General features: G+C 43.3%; 1 protein-coding gene across 5 annotated transcripts in view; it reads right to left on the bottom strand.

The window, feature by feature from the left end:
- Positions 1-23,562, bottom strand: part of Cacnb4 (calcium voltage-gated channel auxiliary subunit beta 4) — a 242,311-nt gene that overhangs the window by 14,519 nt on the left and 204,230 nt on the right. For all 5 annotated transcript variants that reach the window (XM_021180332.3, XM_021180341.3, XM_021180355.3 and 2 more), the window contains 8 exons: positions 20,868-20,998; positions 18,394-18,470; positions 17,055-17,074; positions 16,759-16,839; positions 15,774-15,832; positions 6,635-6,744; positions 3,094-3,245; positions 972-1,067 (listed from right to left, as the gene is read on the bottom strand). In XM_021180332.3, coding sequence (XP_021035991.1) covers positions 972-1,067; positions 3,094-3,245; positions 6,635-6,744; positions 15,774-15,832; positions 16,759-16,839; positions 17,055-17,074; positions 18,394-18,470; positions 20,868-20,998 — 726 coding nt within the window. The remainder of the gene's footprint in view (positions 1-971; positions 1,068-3,093; positions 3,246-6,634; positions 6,745-15,773; positions 15,833-16,758; positions 16,840-17,054; positions 17,075-18,393; positions 18,471-20,867; positions 20,999-23,562) is intronic.

The raw sequence follows: 23,562 nt of genomic DNA, 5'->3' as shown, positions 1-23,562 counted from the left end.
GTTCTAAGAACTTTCTCTCACATGCACGCAGGTGCCTCTTGAATTCCAATCCTGTACAGTAGGTATCTTGCTTAGGTTTATATAACTTGTCTGTGCTTTGAACAGCCTTGCTGTGTCATCTCTCCAAGTACATAAATTGAATTCTATACTTTCACAGAACATACATGACCCTTATATAAATATTTTTTAAAATCTAGTGAATCAACCAAGACAATGGTTATTTCTTTTAGAGAAAACTAGGCACAGAAACCATCAGTCAATTGAGCAGGCACAGATATGGCTGATTACCATGCTCTGAATGCCTATGACAACAGTTACCTTTGCCAGCCCAGCCCAGCCCAGCCCAGCCCAGCCCAGCCCAGCCCAGCCCAGCCCAGCCCAGTCCAGCAATGTGTGCCTTCTAATCCTGCAGATGCTTTCTAGCAATGACACTAGGCAGCATGTAGGCTTTCACCCCTCAACACTTATCCCTTTATCTGTTAGCAACAGAGACCTCTAGTTGGAATTCGGCTTTAACCTTAAACCTTACACTCTTTTGTGCCCGCCAGTATCTTCTAGCAGGGAAGCTGAAGAAAAGGGTGAGCTGGCTCTTTTCTTACAAGTGTATACATGTGTGACTGGATATGGTGCCTGGGTGCTTGCAAGGTAATCAGGGAAGAAGGAAAGAGAGTGGGTTTCAGACTTGGAGTTCAGCTCTCAGGACAAGGCAGACACTATCCTGTTCTGGAAGTCTGAGTCCACCCAATGTAACATCAGCAGCTCACTCCAAGAAACCACTCACCACCACCACCACCACCATCTCCACCACCTCCACCTCCACCACCACCACCATCTCCACCTCCACCACCACCACCACCACCACCACCACCACTACCACCACCACCTCTGTAGAATAAAAGCCATGATGTAATATTGAAAGAAAAACCTCCCTACGGTCATCAATGATTAAGAGAAAAAGAGATTTTACTTACAGGCGGGCACTGGGCCAGTTTATCGGCCGCCACCAGTTGAACATTCAAGTGTTTGCTTTGGGACTTTCCTCTGGACTTAATCAGCCGCTGTAAAACCTGACAAGATGACAGGAACCCAAGAGATTGTCAACGAGTTGAAAGGAAACCACAAACACTGGGCTCAGATTTTTTTCTCCAGTTTATGTAACCCTGAGGATTAGTAAAAAGGATCTCCAGTGTGAGAAATCACCCATGTAGAATCTCTGTGCTATGGGCCTAGAGTGGACTGAACATAGCTATCCTGCCCTAGCTCCCTGTGGGCTCCTGATGACAGCCTTGCTTCCCACCTAGACTTTTACGTCTCTTGCAGATTTCAAAGCTTCCTGTCAAAGAGAAAGAGCTGGTCTGTTCCTCCTTATGTTGAGTCAATATTTTGATATTATTTTGTTCAGTAATACTTGTGTTCATTATCTTCATGCCAGGTATCAGGGTCATGCATGTCATATTTTTCAATAATTAATGAAATAGTTGATTTAATTTTAAATTAATCAAACTATTTCAGGATTGAAAACCTAGGTAAAACACTTGTGTTGAAACATTGCTGGATAAAAGACAGACATATCTACAGCTTTGAGCATAGCTGTAGCTGCATTTGGCCATACACTCTCCCTTTCAGTTTTTGCTTATGTTAAAGCAGGCTTTTCCCCACTTCAACTTGTTCCTTCGTGAAGTTCTGTGATACCTTAGTGCATGAGTCCATGCAAGTGCCTGATCCTGGACTTCCAGACACCACAACAGCGGTGCAGTGGGGGTGTGGGTGACAGCCTCACTGCAGAGGATGCTTGGACTAGGGACAAGGATACTTCCAGTGGTCAAGGGAATGCTGGTCTGTTCTACCCACTCTCCAGAATTACCTGATCATAGTTTGGGAGTCCCACTCTTATTGTAGAAGAGCTGTGCCCTCCAAGAGGCTGAGAACTTGGGGAGGGCGACAAGTCACAGCCTCTCTAGGCTTTTCTTTGACCACAAAAGGAGACTGCTGTTTGGATAGGGGGCATTTAGGCAAACCACACTCATTCAAGGAGGCCTTGGAAAGGAGCTAAGTTTCTATTTCATATTTATTTTTAGAACACCATCACTGTTCAAAAGCAAAAGCAGGGACAGTGAGAAGGCTCAGTGGGTAACAGTGAATGCTACCAAACCTGATGACCTGAGTTCAATCCTCAGAGCCCACATAGTGAAAGGAGGGAATTTACTTCCTTGAGTTGTCCTCTGGCCTCCACACATAAGCTGTGACAGCACAAGTTCACACACAGACTTTAAAAACAAACAAACAAAAATACCAACTAAGTAAATGTAAGAAATAAAAGGACATCAAAATCAAGAGTGGGATTGGGGCCTTCTTCCTCTATTCCAGTCATTTGGTAGCATCATGGCCAGTTGTGCTTAACCAAGGCAGAAATATGTTCCTTAAGGAACCCAGCTACACACACATGAGAAGGCCTGTAGGATTGGTGTAGGAGATGGTTACATGGCGATCTTTCACCTTACTTAAGACCTCTCTCTGGATTATATACCCCCTCTCCCAACTGGGCAGAGAATATAGGTGATTTAGGAATTGGTATCAAAGAAGACATTGGCCAAGAGGGAATATGCAGCCTATGAAAATGTAGAGTCTACTTTTTAAAAAATTTTTAATATTTTTTATTACGTATTTTCCTCAATTACATTTTCAATGCTATCCCAAAAGTCCCCCATACCCCTCCCCCACTTCCCTACCTACCCATTCCCACTCTTTTGGCCCTGGCATTCCCCTGTACTGGGGCATATAAAGTTTGCGTGTCCAATGGGCCTCTCTTTCCAGTGATACATATACAGCTAGAGTCAAGAGCTCCGGGGTACTGGTTAGTTCATAATCTTCCTTAAGCTCTGTTTGTATTTTATCAAGCTGACAGCAGGCAGGAACTTCTCAAAGAGATGTAGTATTATTCTCGGCTACACTCAGATCCCTAGAACTTGAGTACTATTTTAAAATGTGCTCACTAACAGACTCTGGAGACATCTTCTGCCCCCAAAACTCAAAGGGCCGAGTCATTCCTCAAGAGGAAAGCTTCTAGAGTGTAGACAGGGATGTGGTGATTACCTTTGGGGACGAGACTTTCACGTGGACGATGATGGGTGCTAAGGATGTCTTTATCAGCTGTGCTGGGTGGTTGATGGTGTCTGCATCAAGAACAACCAATTGCAAAGATCTTGCCAACTCAAAAATTCTTTCAATTTCACTTTGTACTTCCGCTGAAAGGGGAAACAAATAAAATGGCAGGTAGTGGTTAGTCTCAGTAATTATTACTTATGCTAAAAAAGAAATAGTATAAGCTTTCAGATGTATCTGTCTATACAGTAGAACAAACTGTTTTGGACTTTCATAGACCTGTCTAACAAAAATCTTTTTTTCTTTTTCAGACATAGTCTTATTATGTAGGTCTGGCTGGCCTAGAACATGCTATGTCAACTAGGCTGGTGTCTAACTCACAGAGGTCTGCCTGCCTCTAGCTCCTGAGTGCTGAGATTAAAGGTGTATGCCACACAGTGTCTCTGTTCTTTTAAAAAATCTTTTCTAAAGATAAAATTGTGCTTAGAATAAAACAGTGGTAGAAGAACTTGAGCCAGCTCTCTTTGGTGTGCTTTATACACGCGGCTTAGCAGAGCATTATTTATATAGCTACAGTGATTCCATTTGGGGGTTGCTTTTAACAAGACCCACATTTAGGAAACACATTTGCGGGATGGAAAGGGACTGTAATGCCCATTTTTGTATCCTGGCTAATGGTTGTGAGCTTCCTCAGACAATCGGAAGATTACCAAGCTTTAGAGCCAGTGGTATAGTTACTAAGGTATAGTTACTATAAGTATAACACACACACACACACACACAGAGCTGACTATATTCAAATGTTGTACTGTATCTTGATTCAAACCTATCTGGCTGATTGCAATCATCAGGTAACCAAATCTGCATCTTCTAACTTAGTCGAATAAAAATGCTAGTTCCTTTCAAATGTCTGAAGCAATCCAAGTACTTTGTTTTGAGACAGAGCCTTGCCATGTAGGTCAAACCAATTGTGGTCTTTCTGTCCTTACTTCCCAAGTACTGTGATGCGATATATTAGTGCTACTGTGGTTTACAAGCCCCTCTTCTGCTTCTTCTTCTTGTTTGTTTGTTTGTTTGTTTGAAGGAAAATACATGAGCAAAGTATATGTTTTTCTGAAATATAAAAGTTGAACTTGGTAGTGAATTGCTGGTATTGCAAAACTTGGGAAACTAAGGCAGAAGGGTCATGACTTCAAAGTTATCCTGGGAAACGCAGAGAGTTTCAGCCTAGACTGCAGCCTCAAAAACTGATACGGTCAGTCCTTCATACAGTTTATGAGTCGCTCGATGTAGTGGGTCATGCGCCAAATCTGAATTAGATTCTACTAAGGGGAAGACTTTGCATAGAAGCAAAAGCTTCTTATTTCTCAAAGAATCACTGACATTTAATGCACGATCTATGTTTAAAAAGTATGGCTATGGGGGCTAGAGGGATGGCTCAGCAGTTGGGGCACTCGCTCTTCCTCCAAAAGACTAAACTCAGTTTTCAGCATCCATATTACAACCACCTGTAATCCTGCTCCAGGGGACCAGAGGATCGAGCTCTCTGGCCTTCTCACCCACCCACATACATGTGGCATACACACACAAATAAAGAGATAATCTTCTTTTAAAATATGAATTTAAGTAGACAAAACACATATTACTTTCACATTATCCAATACTAATGACCTGAAAGGCTCCATCCTGATTCTCCAGTAACCAGCTTTCAGGGCAGCTATTTAAGAAAATCTCTGCCAAGTTCTCATGAGATAATAGTCTACATTTGTTAGTAATAATGAACATATATCCAGTTTTCCCCCTAGCACATCAGAAACAATTTAAAAAGAAATTTTTCTCAAGAATCCATTTGGAAAATAAAGCCAATTTTTCCTGCAGTCCGTTTCAGCAGAGGGATGTTGGGATAGGTCCTCGATTTGTGCTTTAATTGATTTGCCACAGTTTTAAAGAAGCAGTTCTAGGCAGAACTACAGCAGAACGAGCTGACATTGTTTTAGTTCCAAGCCTCACAAATCATTATAAAATAATGTAAAATCACATTTGATATTTTTTTCTGAAGAAACGAAAAGGCAGTAATACAAATGGCACTGCCCCAGGACCAGAATCCACAAGGCGCTCTAAGTCTCGATCCAAATAGCTCAGAAACACCAGGGTTTTATTTCCTATGCACCAGCAATGAACTGGACTGTAGGTTCATATTCACTGCTGCAAGGCTTTCCCTTGAGCAATGGTCCTGTGCTGTAAGCAGTGGTAGAACTTGGGTAGATAAGGAGAAGGCCGTATCACATAGTGGGTGATAAGCCCAGTACTTGGAAAATCTGTATACACAGTATAATAAGCAAATTATAGGCATAAGGGAGGCAAAGGCCCTTTTATTTACCTATTTCATCTTCTTCAAGAAAGTCAACAATCAGACAGGTTCTCAGAGTGGTACTAAGAGAACCTTCTTTGTAAATTTGTTGCTGGTAAACGAAGCTGGGACAGTCATAGAATCTGGTGCTGGAGACCCTTCATAAACACTCTTTACCACTAGACTGGAGTGTTTCAGCATTTTTGGAACTGGTGATGTTCCTTGTGTTTGTCTGCTTGCTTGCTTTTGAGACAAGGTCTTCTGTAGTTTATGCTGGCCTTGAACTCCTGGCCCTCTTGACTCTACTCCCAGGTGCTGGATTTACAGATGTTCATCTCCCTCTCTCAGCTCCCAAAACTGTTATTATTTTTTCCATGGGCTCAGGGAAACACTTCCCAAAGTGGCTCACTTCTATGCATATAACAACTCATTGAAAACTTTATATTCTCCCTCATGGGAAGATTTGTAAAGATGCTTTCCAACAAGTACCCAGAAAAGACAAGTTTAAGTTCTCTGCATGTCCATCATGGTAGCCACCATTTCTACTGAAAGGTGTGACTCTTCTGGGTCTACCAGTTGGCCACATAAGAATATCATTACCTTCCCTTTCTAAACATCTTGTTTCCTTCCATGTCAGCCATGTGTCACCTACAACAAAAGCCTTATTGTGATGTTTAGGGGAAGGAAATAGGTGGTTCCCCATGGTGCAACAGCAACTGGGTAGAGGAGCCTGAGGAGGTCTGCTCCCACCATACTAAGTGTCTAGAAGTGAGAGGGGGAGGGAGAAGAGTGAGGGAGGGAGGGTGGGAGGGAGGGAGGGAGGGAGGAAGGGAGGGAGGGAGAGACAGACAGGAAGAGAAGAGGAGGAAGAGGAAGGGAGGGAGAGACAGACAGAGACAGAGAGACAGACAGAGACAGAGAGGGGGAAGAAGGAGGAGGGAGGGGGGAGAGAGACAGAGATGGAGACAGAAAGAGGATGAGGAAGAAGGGTAAAAGGGAGACAGGAGGGAGGGAGAGAGGGAGGGAGAGAAGGATTCTGGCTGCTGCAAGGACTCTGCCCCTGTCCTGTTCAATGGCTGGCTTTCTCCACAGATATTCAGTACTTCTCCAGGTAGGTCAGTGCCCAAGTAGGACAAGATATTCCCCACCCATACACTGAATGCCCATATGAAAACATCTTACCTAAGCTGGATCTGGTGTTGGAACGTTCAATTATTGCTCTCTTGCTAGGATTGTTGAGGACAGATCTCTTAGCAAGAGAAATGTCAGCTGTCACTCTTGTTATTGATATCCTAGGAAGAGGAACACAGAACAGAACAAGCCAGTAAAAGTGTCATGTGGCTTTCTGAGTGACTCATATCTTCAGTACTTAGCAGACACTTCACATACTACCACAGAACCACCAAACAGTAAACGTCAGCCACAAGGATTTTAAACAGATTCTGGCTCATATTAAAACAGAAATAATGAATGGCGGCAGGCTTTGGCTCTGTAGCTGAAAACCACTCCAGTGAAAATGGGCTCCCTCCATTATGGCCTGCCTGGCCAAGTTGCCTTTAAAGCACACAGCACACCAGGAGGGAATCAAAACATGAATTAGGCATGCTCTTTCTAGGAAATAGCTATACAGTTTCCTCAAAACTCACAGTTGATTTGCTCTTGAACAAGCCCTTCAGGATACACAACTGCTCTGCCCTAACACCGTTGACTGAAAAGGGAAAGCTTCATTTGATCACAGAAAAAAAACAAAACAAAACAAACCCAACCAGTTGGTAACTAAGTTGTGTTTCTTGGCTCAGTAGTTAATCTCTAATATATAAAGTGTTTCTCCACAGACCCAAGAGGAGCTTTGTGGGTAGGATGTGAGAAATATGGTTTCCTTTCTGCAGGCACAGAAGCCTCAGTATAGGATCTGAGCACATCTGGCGTGCACTTGTGCACATCTGGTCGGCACTCATGACCCCAGTCGCTGAAGTCAATGTGAGCACGAGACTGGAGTTATGATAAGTTAGGACACACACACACCTTGCTGCCATGGAAGACTAAAGCAGAGACTTTGTATGGAGAGAGGGGAACAGCTAGACTATACATTATCAAATGATGGAATGTAGATTTTATTGTTTTAAAATAATTTTTAACGGAGACCGCTCAGCTTCCAACTATTATCTGTAGAATTCAAAGCTGGTCCACCTAGGACAATCAGAGAGATCCACAGACCTTCCCTACACTCATCTGCACAATGGGGGAGTTCATAAAGGGGGGGGGGGATCGCTTCCTTTGATCCTCTTAGCAGACTTATTCTTCTCCAGGGCTGAACTTCTTTGAGGGTTAGGGCAGAGAAGGAAGCATGAATTTAATTACACGTCCTCCCATTCCTCCTGTTTTTGGCCATTCTAAGTCTGGAGGCTCTGGTGACTAGAAGCCTTAGGGAGGACCAAAAATGGTCCTTTTCATAAAGGCTCGGGAACGAACAAACATTTTTTTGAGGCAGAGTCTCACAATATGTATCTGGATAACTTTGAGTTCCTAATCCTCCTGCCTCAGCCTCCTTTGTCCAGGAGCCATAACTATCCACCACTGTGCCCAAGTTTTACAGCAACAGAATGTGCAGAAGTTGTAGTGGGATACTGAAGCCAAGTGGTGCTGGCCTGGGTGGCTGCATCTATAAGCTGCAGGGGCTTGGAACACCACTGTGTTCTAACTTCTTGAACCTTTATGCCTTGAATAATTATTTAAGGTAGCATCAAATTATCCCATGTAGCAACAAAAGCTGTGAGGCGATTTCCTGGGACCACTCTGAGCATCAACATGGGCAGAGCTTATACTTCTAAATTTCTCTCTTCTATGTCGAGCTCACTCATGATTTTATTGTTTTGTTAAAGAGAAAAAAATTTAAAAAAAGGAAAGGCAAAAAAGAGAAGTTCAACTGAGCTGCATGACATCAGAAAACACTGGTGAGCAACTTCCACCTTCTCCTAAGAAGGAAACTGAGAACAGAGAGAATCTGCTCCATTCCAGGCAATGAGGATCTAGAGGCCTTCACTGTAGGAAGGAGCTTGGTCACCAGTTCTCTTTTGGTTCAGTTTTGTTTTCCAGTAACAGCTCTCTAAGATGACCAAGCCATCTGGAGCTGGTTTATAACTCTCCCCTGCTGTGAGATTTGAACCAAGTGAGCCCCATATCTATCTGAGTTTCTACTACACCTTTTTTTCTCCCTCCCTCCCTCCCTCCCTCCCTCCCTCCCTCCCTCCCTCCCTCCCTCCCTCTGTCCTTCCTTCCTTCCTGCCTTCCTTCCTTCCTTCTTCTTTCCTCCTCCCCTCTCTCCCTCTTTCTCCCTCCCTTCCTTCCCAGAGTCTCATTCTGTAGCCCAGGCTAACCTCTCACTTGCCGAAACCCCTCTGCAGTAGCCTCCTGAATACTGGGACTACAGGTTCTGGCTGCCATGCCTGCTCATGTGGTTCTAAGATGTGATCTCCTCTAGTCTGGGACTCAGGCTTAATTTGAGGCTCTAGTTTTTTTGTTTGATAAAGAATAGGGCATCTGAATAGAAGCATATTGTCATATTCCAGAACAACCACACATATGGCTGTAGAGAAGTGGGGATGGATTAAGGCAGAATTCAATTTTTTCCAGAATAATAATTTCTGTGGTGCCCAAATTTTCTAGTTCTATATAAGCCAAATCGTAACTCCTGGGTTTTAAATTTTGAAGAAATCATGAGCAAATGTGTATTCTTATGCTTTCCCTGGGTTATAAAGCACTTTTACAAAGCTTTCCAAGTACTACTGACCGTAATGTATGTGCAAATAGTTGCTTTGAAAGGTAAACATGGAGGAAACAATGTGGGTGGCAGAATGCTCTTTTTCTCATTTTATTTTCTAGTGAAAAAGACTCCACTAATAATCCATACTCTCCGTTATTAAAAACACACACACATGAAGTAGAGACTAGGAAGGGGCAGACTCCACCCCTATGTCTGTCAGTAAGACAAAGAAGGAAGCCAGGCATGGTGGCACACTCCTTTAATCCCAGCACTTGGGAGGCAGAGGCAGGCGGATTTCTGAGTTCCAGGCCAGCCTGGTCTACAAAGTGAGTTCCAAGACAGCCAGGGCTATACAGAGAAACCCTGTCTCGAACCAGCCCCCGTCCCCCCAAAAAGGAAAGAAAAAGAAGGATTTCTCCTGTTGAAAGGCTTACTAATATCACAGCCAGATACCAGGCCACAATTTCTTTCTTTTAAAATAAAAGTCACCTCAGCAAAGTTTTTACATTTGCCATTGTACTGGCTGGTTTTGTGTGTCAACTTGACATAGGCTGGAGTTATCACAGAGGAAGGAGCCTCTCTTGAGGAAATGCCTCCATGAGATCCAGCTGTGGGGCATTTTCTCTATTAGTGATCAAGGGTGGAGGGCCCATTGTGGGTGGTGCCATCCCTGGGCTGGTAATCTTGGTTCTATAAGAGGGCAGGCTGAGCAAGCCAGGGGAAGCAAAGCAGTAAAGAACATCCCTCCATGGCCTCTACATCAGCTCCTGCTTCCTGACCTGCTTGAGTTCCAGTCCTGACTTCCTTTGGTGATGAACAGCAGTGTGGAAGTGTAAGCCGAATAAACCCTTTCCCCCCCAACTTGCATCTTGGTCATGATGTTTGTGCAGGAATAGAAACCCTGACTAAGCCACCATCAAGTGTCCCTTAGTTTATAATGTCTTTAAACTAGTGGTATACTTCCTAGCCCTCTTCCTTTACCCTCCCCCTGGTCCTCTAGCACTCTGTGCATCTTAAAACCTTCAAACACTTCCCTTAGCAGTCTCATTGAGACAGTATCCACAGTTATGGGACAGCAGGAGTTCGGTACTCCTGAAGATAGGGTGTGGCAGCTAACGTCCCTGAAACCCAGCAAAACCATTCTCTAAATCCAGCAAGTCTGCACCCTGCCTGGTGCAGACCTCTACAGAAGGATTCCAGGCTTGGTGGCAGGTGCCTTTATCTGCAAACCTACTTCATCTGCCCCTCTGCAGATTTTCTACAGGAAGATAATTCTTTCAGTTATGACATATCCATTCAAATCTAATTAGTATTCCCACATTGCTAATGTGACAGCTGGAAGACCCTTCTCTATGCCAGCTAATTAGTAAGAAGGTCATTTAGAATAATACATATTTTAAAATTCCTAGTGCTCACATGGAAAATATTCCAAAGCTGGTTGAACAGGGTGGCAAGGGAGACCCCAGGGTCCCCTCTATCTTTCTTTCGATTTTCATGCTCAAGGACAAATTACAGCATGTTTGAGCCTCATCCCCTAATCAATAAAAAGGTGTCAGATTTGTAATTAGTATCTAGAGGGTTATTGCTGTGGGAAAAGAAGGCACTGAATAAAACCAGTTTCTTAAATGATTGTTCTTAGCATGTATGTCGGTTTAAGATGTCCCCCACATTCTCAGATATTTGACTACTTGGTCCCTAGTTGGTGTCACTGCTTGGGAAGGCTTAGAAGGCATGGCCTTCCTGGAGGAAGTCCATCACTGGAAGCTTTGAGGTTTCAAAAGCCACAAGGCATTCCCAGTTTGCTCTTTCTGTTTCTTGCTTATGATCAAGAGGTGAGCCCTCAGCTCTCAGCTCCCAGCTCCAGTCACCAAGTCTGCCTGTTACAGTGCTTCCTCTCCATGATTGTGATGGGCTCCTATCCCTCTGGAGCTGTAAGCCCCAAATACATTTCCTTCTTTAAGTTGCCTTAGAAGAGTGGATGTGATGGCATACTAATCCCAGCACTTGGGAGACAGAGGCAGGTGGTTCCCTGAGAGTTCCACACCAACCTGGTCTACATAGCGAGTTCCAGACTATTCAAGGATACATGAGACCCTGTCTCAACAAAAATAAATAAATAAGTATATAAATAGAAGCTGCCTTGACTGTAATGATGTGTGTGTGTGTGTGTGTAATTGTATATAAGGGAAACAGTTGGAGAGCCAAGGACTCAAGGGGAACAATTTCCTCATGTCTTATCTTCCAAAGTTTACAGTCTACCACCATGAACTCTCCTGTCCCAGAGTTGGTGAAACCCATATATAGAGAAAACTTTGGGGAATGCAGTGAGACATGATGTAATTCAAGTTGGCACACAAGTGTTTAGTTATTTCTAGTGTTTGAAGCAGGCACTAGGAGGGAAAATTGTGGTCGAAGCTGAGTGGAAGGGGTTTTGGTTATGAGACAGACGTTTCTTTTTCCAGTTGTTGAACTGCAATGGCAAACAGTTTTGACTTACATGGTGTGGCTGCTTCGTGACGTCATCAATTGACGGTTCCATTAATAAACTCTGTACTAAGTTTTAGCACCTCTCTACGTTGTATGCTTAAATTCTCTTTCAAATTGTCTTCGATTGAGCATTTTGGGTTGTCTTGTTCTGTCTGTTCATTCATTTTAGTTTGCATATTCCTTGGGCAGAGTTCCCTTTTTTTTTAGGACCTTGTGGGCCTCATAGGATTCATGTATGATTTCAGGACACAACATGATACTACGTAATTGTCAAAAAGCTCAAGGCTGTCTTTATGAAATCCAGTGCTTGCACACTGAATTTGTGCTAATAAAAATCGATTAATAATTCAATTAATTAAATTGACAAATATTAATTTTATCAATTATTAATTACTTAAAATTAAATTAAAAATTTTAAGCCTAGATGACAACTGTTGGGGATTTGAAACACATAGCGTAAGTCAGCAAACTGCAGCCGGGAGCTGCTCGTTCATGCTGTCAGTGCCGGGCTGAGCAGCTACACAAACCTCACTGGAAAAGATGAAGCCATGGGTAGTGTTTGTGGTGTGAAATAGAGACACTCTGTGCCTACTGTGTCCCCCGAAAGCTGAGTGCCACCGGGTCCACTCCCAGTTCACTCTTGCATGTGAACACTCACATATCCAATAGGCGCTCAGGGGCTGCTTGATCCCTCAGTTTTCATTTTTCCTTACATGTCTTGCAGTTAGACTCAGACTGAGTAAGACCCAGGCCTACAGTGACTCATATTCCTAAAGAGTGGGAAGGAAAATCATCCAAGCTTTTGCTTGTTTCAGTCAAACAGATGGGCCTGCTCCACTGCGTTGACTTCGAATTGGGATCTGAAATGCAGTGTTGAACAGGGAAACCTCCAAACCCATGGACCTCTAATGTGCTCTTCCTGAAAACTACAGGGCACCCTACAGGGCACCCTCTGACCGTGCTGTCTACCACGCTACCGTCACAGCCAAAGGAGCCCTGAACCGGCTCCCACTGGACCCTGTGTATACTTCCACTGTGTCAACGTCTTCAGTGGGATGGCTCTCTTGGCTGATTTCAGCTCAAGACTATGCGCTGTTTTCCCTCCGTTTATTAATTGGTAAAAACACAACACAGCAGATTGTCACAGCTCAAAACACAGCATTCCCCACACAGAAGACGTGCTAGCATCTGAGGAGCTCCCAGCCAACTTCTTCTTATTCAACCATCCAGCCACACTGCAGTGGGCTCACAGGGATTTTCTTCGGTACTGTCTTCTCGTTACCTGAAAGCAAGTTCATTCTCCCTACCTCACATCTTTATTACTCATTTTTCTCTAGCCATGCCTATGCACCAGACTCTTCCAGTCCGGCCTCTGTCTCCAGTTACTGCTTTAGCTGCTTCCATATCTCACCATCCCCAGACTCTCTGTATCACCAGATCCCATGAAAACTTGGCATTGAAATTTTAATTCTCTCTTTAAACTGAAAGGAGCTCTAATAGTGTAGATACAGCGACTGAGGCAGGTAAATTCTGCCTGACTCAAGACAAGCCTGTGCTGCAACTAAATGAACAACCTCTTCCATGGCCTTGGGATGAAAGACGGTATCCATCTTCACTAATCACTCAGCTTTTGATTTAACCAATTATTCTGAAGTAGTTTCCTGTTCTCACCAATGCTATTTTCAACCTTTAACAACATCGTTTTTAGGGATGTCATATGGAACCAAAGCAACCTAACAAGTGTAGGCTGAGTTACAGGACGGACTTTGTTCCCATCAAAGGCTGTGATAGAATTAGAGGTGTGGGGGGGGGGCACTGCTCAGAACAGTGATGGTACCCCAGGTTAAAACCAATGAGTCCACCACAGAGCTGAAAGGACTGTGCACATGCAACCAAGAAGAGCAGACCTGGGCTCTCATGTTAGCTGCATGCCATCCATTGAGGCACTTATGGGTCATGCCTTCCTTTTTTAACCAACCCTTTGTGCCCAGTGGATTATGGCAAAGACAAGCTCTGTTTTCTCTTCAGGTCTATAGCTAAATTGTACTTCCCATTCTCCTTTGCAGCTAAGAACACAGCACAACAAAGTTCTAGCCAATGAAATGAGCTTTTATGTGCGCTATTTATAGGCGCTAAAGGGCCCTTTCCTTTAGCAGGCTGGAGAACTCAAGCTAAAGACCAAGGGCCCCAAATGGTAGGTGAAGCAAATGTTTTAACAGAGTTTCCCCTCACCACTTACCCGTCTTCCCCAACAGGAAGCCCTGTCTCTGATCATTTAGTGAGTAAAATTAAGCTTCCAGTATGTTCAAACCATTCTACATCTGGGGGACTATTAGTAAGGTGATCTGGCCTAAATTCAATCAGATACTTAGAAATCCACCTAACGGGAGGCAAACATTCCCATTTCGTCAATGCAACTCTCAATTACTAGAAGTAAAATTGCAGCTGTGTGTGTTGTATATGTATGTGTAGATGTATGTACTGATTGCTGTGTGTGCATTGTGTAAGTGTGGATGTGTTGTATGTGTGAATGTGTATGTGTTGCATGTGTATATGTTGTATGCGTGTGTGTTGTGCATGTGTATATGTGTGTGCATGTGTGTAAGTGTATATGTGGCATGTGTGTTGTATGTATATATTGTGTGTACATGTGTGCATATGTGTGTATATGTGGTATGTGTGTTGTATGTGAGTGTCCACAATAGAAGACACTGGGAATCCCGATCTGCTCCTTCCCACCTTATTAATTTGAAAGAGAGTCTTTCATAGCCCAGCACCACAAGCCCACATATGGCTCTCATCTCTTCCCACACAGCAGTGAGGATGCAGGCATGTGAGAGCCATGCTGGTTCTTATGTGAATGCCGGGTATCTGAACTCAGGTTCTCTGTTTGCACACAAGCACTCTAACTACTGGCCTGCCCAGCCCCTCAGCTTCCTTATATTGTAGCTAGTCTTAGAAGCCAGTGACTATGTTCCCATGACTACACAGAAGGCTTTTCTTTGACAAATTATAAACACATATACATATTTGTATGGACTTCTATATGTTTGTACTTAAGTTTCATAGATACACAATTTGTGCTTAAAGCATGATTATGTTTACCTTTTCTTTCAATGCTGCATTAATTAAACTCTAAAATCTATTTCAAAGTATTTAAAGATTTGTAAAAAGAACTCTTTGGTTTAAAGTGATGAACTGGACACATTCTTCAGGTTTCTCAATGTGCGCTATATAAATTCACTTCTGACAAATGCTCAGTTTCTTCAGGGGGCTGTTTCTGCACAGGCCACGTTTCACATTGAGGACAAGCATGCTCTCATTGTTAAGTCAAAACAGATCTCCCTCACTTCTCTAGGAAACCTAAGAGCTCTAGACGCTTTCCACAGAACTGAAGGAGGGAATTATTTGAGAGCGCAGCTGTATTGATAATGGCTTGTTGTGGGATATGTACAAAACAGAACTAAAAGCATAGCAAGGTTATTTCTAAAAAATAGCATGCAAATAAGTGTAGTTGCCTTCAATAGTGACTCTGAAGCCTATATCCTAGTGATGATTGCTCCCTCCTTAAGAGGTTGTTTCCAGCATGTCATTCTTACAAAGCAATATACATGCGTATGTGTGTGTGTGTGTGCATGTGTACACACACACACATATATATTAGTCCTTTGAATCACACGCACGTGAATACATGCCTTTACACATATGCATAGTTTCCAGACACTACACAACATGACCAGTGAGCCATTATATTCATCAGAAACAAACATTTTAACCAATTTCTTCATGAAAACCAGATTGTTATGAACTCACTAGTAAGGGAGAAAATAAATACAAATATGCATTATACCCAACAAATGGATTAATTTCCTTTTCCAGGCCCTTCTGACCTTGGGGACCTCAGGCAATATGCCATATTTTTGTGGCTGTTCCAGTGTGTACTCTCCTGGAACACCGAGTTCAGCTTAACTACTAGACTTCTGTAACGGTTGGAAACAGATCCACAAGTCAGTTTATCACACTTGTTCAGTTAAGGAAAAATCGAAAGACAAAAACGTCTGTATGTCTCACCTCCCATCAAACCTGTGCTTCAGGAAATCAAAGAGGGCTTTCTGCATCATGTCTGTTACCTTTGCAGAGGTGGGGAAAAAAGAACGAGGCAAACACAACAGAGAGAGGGAGAGAGACACAGAGAGAGAAGTCAAAAGTGAGAGCGGCGGAAGCAAAGGACACAGTGACCGAGGAGAGTCCCCATGATATCCAGGCAGCTACAGTGGGTCTCAGAGGGCAGACAGCCATGATAATCAGACACAGCTGCTAGTGCCTCCCCGCGCTTCTTCTCCAGGATGCTGAGGAATGAACCTAGAGTTTTCACCAGGACCCCAGGCAAACTCTCCTTCCTATTCCTTCAGGAGTAGCTCTGCCTCTAGGAGGGCATAAGCTCACCATGTGCACGGATGCTAGCCGTCTTTGCATGGCACAGTTAGGCTTGCCTCTAGTGACGAGCAGTGGGTAGCCTCAAAGTTGACACCGGGCTCAGCTGCCCTGCTTGCCTGTGTGTGTGTGTTGGGTATTCTCCTTGTCTGGGACTTAATTTTTTTGTTCATAACTTTCCTGCTCATCACCTGACATTTCCAACTTGGAGAAAGAGAGATAAAATCTTAGATCTGCCTCAAGAAAGTCATTAGGACATTCAACAAATGTATACTAAATTCCTCCTCTCCATCAGACGTCATCCTTTGGGGAGGGGTGAGTGGGTAGCCCGAAGCTTCAGATTTAGATATTACATTCCACTTGGTTTTATCCATTTAAGCACAAAGCCAGAATGGCAAACTTTGAAATGCCATGCACCACAGCCTGAGCTCTTCTTCATTACATGGCAATGTTTAGTTAATCTCCAGAATTTAATCCTGTTTTTACTGGTTTTCCCCACCACTGCCTCCACATACTATGAGCTGCCTTCCACCAGTTCCTATCTGTCATCAGACCTTGGAGGGGTCAGAATCCAAAGGATAGTCCCCAGGGAGGAAAGGAGAGCAATGGATAAAATTTGTACCTCATAACCTTTCAGTGATGGCCCCACTAACACCACAGGACGCATTGACGGCACAACGTCATATGGAGGAATGTGCTCCGTCTGAAAAAGACAAGTCAACGTGAGTGAGAAGGCCAATCTGAGCCTCTCTTCTCGACAGCCACAACATCCAGAATTCTCAGTAAGTGCCTACTAAGGGTTCCCACCGAGGAGGTCCATCCCTCACATTATAGCTATGTGGGTCACGGAAACGGAACATCCACAGGCATGTACGGATCGGAACCTTAGCAGGAGTTTAGAAAGGAAACACAACTTACCACTTTCTGCTTCTGTTTTGCTAAAAGACAACAACAAGAGCCATATCAAAATATGTTATCTCCGTAAATGATAGCATGTGAGTTTAAAAGATGGGAGAAGGTACCCTGTAACTGTCCTCACTGCTTGCCTGGCACCCCCTCAGCAGGTCACTGCCCTCTGCCACTTCGCTCTGGACAGGCTGTGTGAGAACATGAAATACAGACCCCTTCCTCTCTGTACCGATGACTTTCCCATTAGAAGCTGGGGATGGGCACTCAAACAGCACCGGAGGTTGTTAGCTAATCATTAAGCATGCGTGTGCCCATATTGTGTGCTATTCACAGTGGAGCTGAGGGCAAGCTAGCTAAGCGAAATGGAAAAAAAAGAAAGAAAGAAAAAGAAAAAGAAAAAAGAAATGATACAATGTAAGTGAAAAACATTCTTATTATTGTTACTGTCTTGTATTTGTGACTGTTGGTAAACCGAAGGGTAATGTAGCAGATGTTCTCTGCTCCTCCTGAATCCTGATACATCTGTTTCTACTATGCTCCTCTCAACTCTTGGACAGCCAGTTTCCCTTGTCCCCTCTAGGTGGTAAGAGAAAAGCTGGTGGCAGAGCCTAGTGCCCAGCAAACGAAAGAATCTACTTCACAATCAACAAAGGTGGTTTTGCTGCCATCCAAACAGCAGGTCCAGTCTACATGCATCCACCTAAAGCTATCCCAGACTCTGCCTGGCATTGATGTATGTTGCAGTGTGATAGCCTCATGCTGGGTACTCAGAATCTGCCACATGTCCTGGCCAGAATGAAGCTAGCTTATAGGAGAATCACATCAGAGGATGTGATAGAAGAAGACTTTCTTGGTGAAGATCTTCATAATTTCCAAAGACACACAGTCTTTATTGAGATACCCTGTCTCTATTGCATTAATTCTAGGGCTCATCTGGAATTGCCAGATGTCCAAACATAAAAACAAAGTAATCTTGGCTGCAGCAAGGCTATATCCCTCCCAGGATGTACAACCTGGACCCAACACATGCTAGAGCTTCATGTTCATGATGTACATTGCTGTGAGAGTTCAGGAACTTTTATCTCTATTGGCCTTACAATTTTAAAGTAGCTTGAGTTCTTGGGTAAAATAATGAACTTGAGATTGGTTTATACAGGGAGAGTTACTGGCTGTAGGGGGTGAATGAGATTTTTCAAAACTATACCTGATTCTTATATCATTAGTACTCTCCAAATCAAATAGCATTCAAACGAGCAAGGAAATTTTTCATAAAGGAAGCTTTACATCTTTAAGTCTTAAATCAAGACTTTATTTCCAAACCAGTGAAAGAGTTAGCAAGCCCCCTCACCTGTTGTTGTGGGAGTTGCTCGGAATGTTCCTGATACCATTTCTCCCAGACTGGAGGAAGAGTTTCCGCTCGATTTCCTAGAACACGGAAAGGAACTTAAGACTCACTCCCCAGATCCCCTGAAAACAGAAACTGAGAATCCAAGGCGTTCTTTGGCCTTCTACTAAATAATTCACAACATACCAAATCCTGTTAGGAGGGAAAAATCTTCTCAAATGCTTTCTCTGACCTCGTTTCTCAGAGAAAGTGGAGAACTAATTGAGACCTGGAAATATACTTGGTCAATTATCTATCCCAATTATCTGTACAAGAACTGAGCAGAAAGACTCAGAGATCCTGGTAAGGGTGCTCTGTAGAGCACTGTGTTTACCTGAGACCAGTCATCAAAGTGCTGGCCAGAGGCCAGACAGTTCAGAACAAGCAAGAAGACGGGAGAACTTCTTAAAAGTGTGTGTGGGAGGGTGTTCCATGGTCTGTTCTGCTGTCCACAGTCACAGTTCTGTCGATAGTAATTCAGTTATGCTTATATTTCAGCATGAACAGGTCTGACACTTACTGGCAGGATGGTGGGACACACTGCAGTATATCTTTGAGTATTAGCTTTCCCCATCTATGGACATAGGAGTTATCTCTACTCTAAGGAGAGGAACGTGACAAATGAGCCTCTTTGAATAAAGCCCTGGACTTTATTGTTTCTCTTGCCTCAAAGAAAACTATATATATTCACATATATATGCATGTACTAACAGTTAACAATGGTGAGAAACGAGGAGTCATATTCTAGTAGGAGATAATCAAGGCTGCACAAGAGAAATAGATAAATACATAATATTTCTGAGAGTAGTTAAGTGTAGTAGAAATTAAGAAATTGGGCTGGTGAGATGGCTCAGTGGGTAAGAGCACCCGACTGCTCTTCCGAAGGTCCAGAGTTCAAATCCCAGCAACCACATGGTGGCTCACAACCATCCGTAACGAGATCTGGCGCCCTCTTCTGGAGTGTCTGAAGACAGCTACAGTGTACTTACATATAATAAATAAATAAATAAATCTAAAAAAAAAAATTAATTAAGTTGGAAAGAGATGGAAAATACAGGTACAGGGTGTTTCCTGGGTGGGTACAACTTAAAATATGGTGGGGAAGGAAGGTGTCACTGGAATGGTGCCACAGGGGCCTAAAAGAGACAATGCAAAGGAGGAAGAGGGGCCCAGGAGGAGGAGGAGGAGGAGACATCAGCAGATGCCACAACCTCACGAAGGGCCAAGTGTTGCCAGTGTGCTGAGAAGCAGAGAGAATGAACTGTCTAGAGCAAAGGGAACAAGAGAATTAATAATAAAACATTTTTACAAATTAATGATTAGAAGGGTGGGTTAATTGTACTTCTCTGTTCTTTCATTATCCTGGAAAGGTTTCCATTAGGATAAAAGCAAAGGTAACCTTAAATAACACAGTTCTTTTCTTATTTGAAAAAAAAATCAAGCTGAAAAAGAGAGATTGAGGCAAGAGATGGCTTCGTCCAGACATGGTGACATGAAGCTGCAACTCTAGCATTAGGGCATGGAGCTGGTGCAGAACTGCCTCGTGAAGACAAGCCTGGACTACAGATCAAGATTGTCTCAAAACAACGACAACACTAGCAGAACTTGCTCTGCCTGAAGGCTTTTGAAGAATTCTAACACATATGAAATTGGCGCTTCACAGAGAGCAGCGGCACAGCATCCAAGCAGCACTGGGTCTGTGTGGCTTGGACTCCTCTCCAGCTGTGCTCACACTGCTGGGACCTGCCACTGGCACACCGTTTCTTTTGAACACTAGAGGCTAGTCTGTCATAGCTCCCTGGTGTCATCAGCACAAGGCAAGCAGAAGATGGCACAGGAGCCCAGGTAGAGGAAGGGACCTCGGGAACTGTCCACATACTGAGCCCACCAGACAGAGTCTTTGACAGGGACCCAAGCAAAACACCAACTCTAGGTCATTTCAGCTGCCACCTGAGCTGTCCTGAGAAGTGAGGCTCTGTGTCACTCTCACAGGAGAAAACAGGGTTTGGAGATGGGTTTACTGAGTAAATCAGTAATTCCACTGTGGAATTCACATGGGTTTCTGAGGAGCTAGGGGTCAGAGCACAGTGGAAACAGTTAAACCTGTTTCCTTTGTATCCTTTGTATCCTCCTCAAGAATAGCGTGTATGCAGGGGAGTGTCTCTTTGCTTTAAAGGTGGGTTTTCATTGGGGTCCCAGCAAAGAGAATTGGAAAGAACCCAAGTTCCTGAATGGGAAAAAAAAAAAAAAAGAATCCAACAGAAAACAGAGGTTGAGTCAAAAGAATAAACTGCTTTATCCAGTTTTAAATAAATAAAAAAAAAAAAACCAACTTGACAATATTGTCCAATTTTCCCACCAAAAAGTGGGGAAGGAAGGAGGGAGGGAGGGAGGGAGAAAGGAGAAAAGGTTAGCTCATAAAAAGGATGGGGTGTTACCCGCCATGAAAACGGCCTCTTTTCTGTTCCTGTTGAATCCGAATATTCTCCAAGCGCAGTGGACTTGGGATGAAGCCAATCTCACAGCCCTCTTTTACCAGTCTTCCTATCCACCAATCATTGTTATATTTCTGGAAAGCAGAGAGGAAAGCTGCCCTCAATAGTAATTCAGTTACCCTCACATCTCAGTAGTTAACTCCAAGGAAGCGAAGGGATACAATGTTACCTCACATCTCAGTAGTTAACTCTCGAAGGGATACAATGTTACCTCACATCTCAGTAGTTAACTCTCGAAGGGATACAATGTTACCTCACATCTCAGTAGTTAACTCTCGAAGGGATACAATGTTACCTCACATCTCAGTAGTTAACTCCAAGGAAGCGAAGGGATACAATGTTACCTCACATCTCAGTAGTTAACTCCAAGGAAGCGAAGGGATACAATGTTACCTCGCATCTCAGTAGTTAACTCTCGAAGGGATACAATGTTACCTCACATCTCAGTAGTTAACTCCAAGGAAGCGAAGGGATACAATGTTACCTCGCATCTCAGTAGTTAACTCTCGAAGGGATACAATGTTACCTCACATCTCAGTAGTTAACTCCAAGGAAGCGAAGGGATACAACGTTACACCGTCAGGTGTACTACACCTCAGAGTGCACACAGTACATAGAGACCACAAAGGTCGTGGTTTTGTGTTTTGTAGGAAATGTTTTCAGCTCACAGACTAAAGGAGGATTCTTCAGGGGCTTTATTTGTAAAGGCCCAAATAATAAATGCACTCTCTACTACAACACTCGAATCTGCTGTCCTACTATGAAAATAGTCACAATGCCTCACGAGGCTGTGTTTCCATGTAAGTTGCTTTATGGCAGAGGCAGTGGGTCAGTTAGAACCCTGTGCACTCTTATTTGTCAGCCCTTATCAAAAGTAGGTTCTAACCTCTGGATTCATTCAGTTCTTTCAAGAAGGTCTACTTAGTCCTCGAGACAAAAGGTCCCACCAGACACAGTTTGTATCAATGGTAACATGTTAAGTGTAAAACTCTTGATGGACAGTCATTCACTAACAGCTCTCAGGTGAAATTCATAGGATACTGTTTGCTGTAGACTCTCATTCAAATGCATAGCCCATTCTTTGAGGAAAAAGTCCAAAAGTTACAAAGTCTGAATAAATGACATGTTTGTACATATGATTTAGAAATAATCTATGCCTAGGCCTAATGGGAATTCAAAGATTTCTTCCTGGTTTCATAATGTACAAAGTTAGGGACACAAGTCCACAAATGACTCTAATGAGTGTAGGGTAACCATCTATCAGCAAGGTCTTAGCCAAAGTGCCAGAAAAATTATATTGGCAATTATTGATTTACTGAGCCCAGGGCAGACAGAAGTTTAGTCTAAGCCACCTGTCTCAAGGGAATGTTTCTACTGGTAATTTCTAGAAAATAGATAAAAATTATATCATTTAAACCTTCCAGGAATAAGAAACTTATTTTCTTTGATTTTATTTGTGTGTGTGTGTGTGTGTGTGCGCACATATGTACATGTGCATGTTGTGTGTATATGTGTTTTATGTATATGTGTGTGTATGTATGTGTGTATGTTTGTCTGTGTATGTGTGTATCTGTGTATATGTGTGCCTGTATATGTGTGTGCCTCTGTATGTGTATGTGTATGTATATGTATGTGTGTGTACATGTGCATGTATGTATATGTGTGTATGTGTGTTTGTGTGTGTATCCATGTGTATATGTGTGTCTATATGTGTATTTGTGTGTATATGTGTGTGCGAATATGTGCCTATATATGCATGTGTATTTGTGTATGTGTGCATGTCTGTATGTGTTGCAATATATACCAACTGTAAGATAAGTTACTTAGCTCAGAAGAAAGTGGACTTCTTAGAATTGGGAACAAAACACCCATGGAAGGAGTTACAGAGACAAAGTTTGGAGCTGAGACGAAAGGATGGACCAACTAGAGACTACCATACCCGGGGATCCATCCCATAATCAGCCTCCAAACACTGACACCATTGCATACACTAGCAAGATTTTGCTGAAAGGATCCTGATATAGCTGTCTCTTGTGAGACTATGCCGGGGCCTATCAAACACAGAAGTGGATGCTCACAGTCAGCTATTGGATGGATCACAGGGCCCCCAATGGAGGAGCTAGAGAAAGTACCCAAGGAGCTAAAGGGATCTGCAACCCTATAGGTGGAACAACAATATGAACTAACCAGTACCCCACGGAGCTCATGTCTCTAGCTGCATATGTAGCAGAAGATGGCCTAGTCGGCCATCACTGGAAAGAGAGACCCATTGGTCGTGCAAACTTTATATGCCCCAATACAGGGGAACGCCAGGGCCAAGAAGTGGGAGTGGATGGGTAGGGGAGTGGGGGGTATGGGGGACTTTTGGGATAGCATTGGAAATGTAAATGAAGAAAATACCTAATTAAAAAAAAAGAGGAGAAAAAAAAAAGAAGAAGAAAGTGGAATTGGCATATCTCCAGTACTGACAATGTGAGAAGGAAGCCTGGAAGGTTCATTGAGTCATCACAGCATGGCATTCTGAGTAACTTGAATAATTTTAAGTAACAATCTCACACTGAAATGACAGTGACACTGGCAGGCTTCAGCCCTTCCTGCTCAGAGCTCCTGCATCAGCCAGGCTCCCTGCCAATCAGAG

The sequence above is a fragment of the Mus caroli genome, unplaced genomic scaffold (assembly GCF_978045245.1).
Source record: "Mus caroli unplaced genomic scaffold, Mus_caroli_1 scaffold_2, whole genome shotgun sequence".
Taxonomy (NCBI): domain Eukaryota; kingdom Metazoa; phylum Chordata; class Mammalia; order Rodentia; family Muridae; genus Mus; species Mus caroli.
The sequence above is the reverse complement of the archived record's forward strand: the minus strand, read 5'-3'. Positions and strand labels throughout refer to the sequence as shown.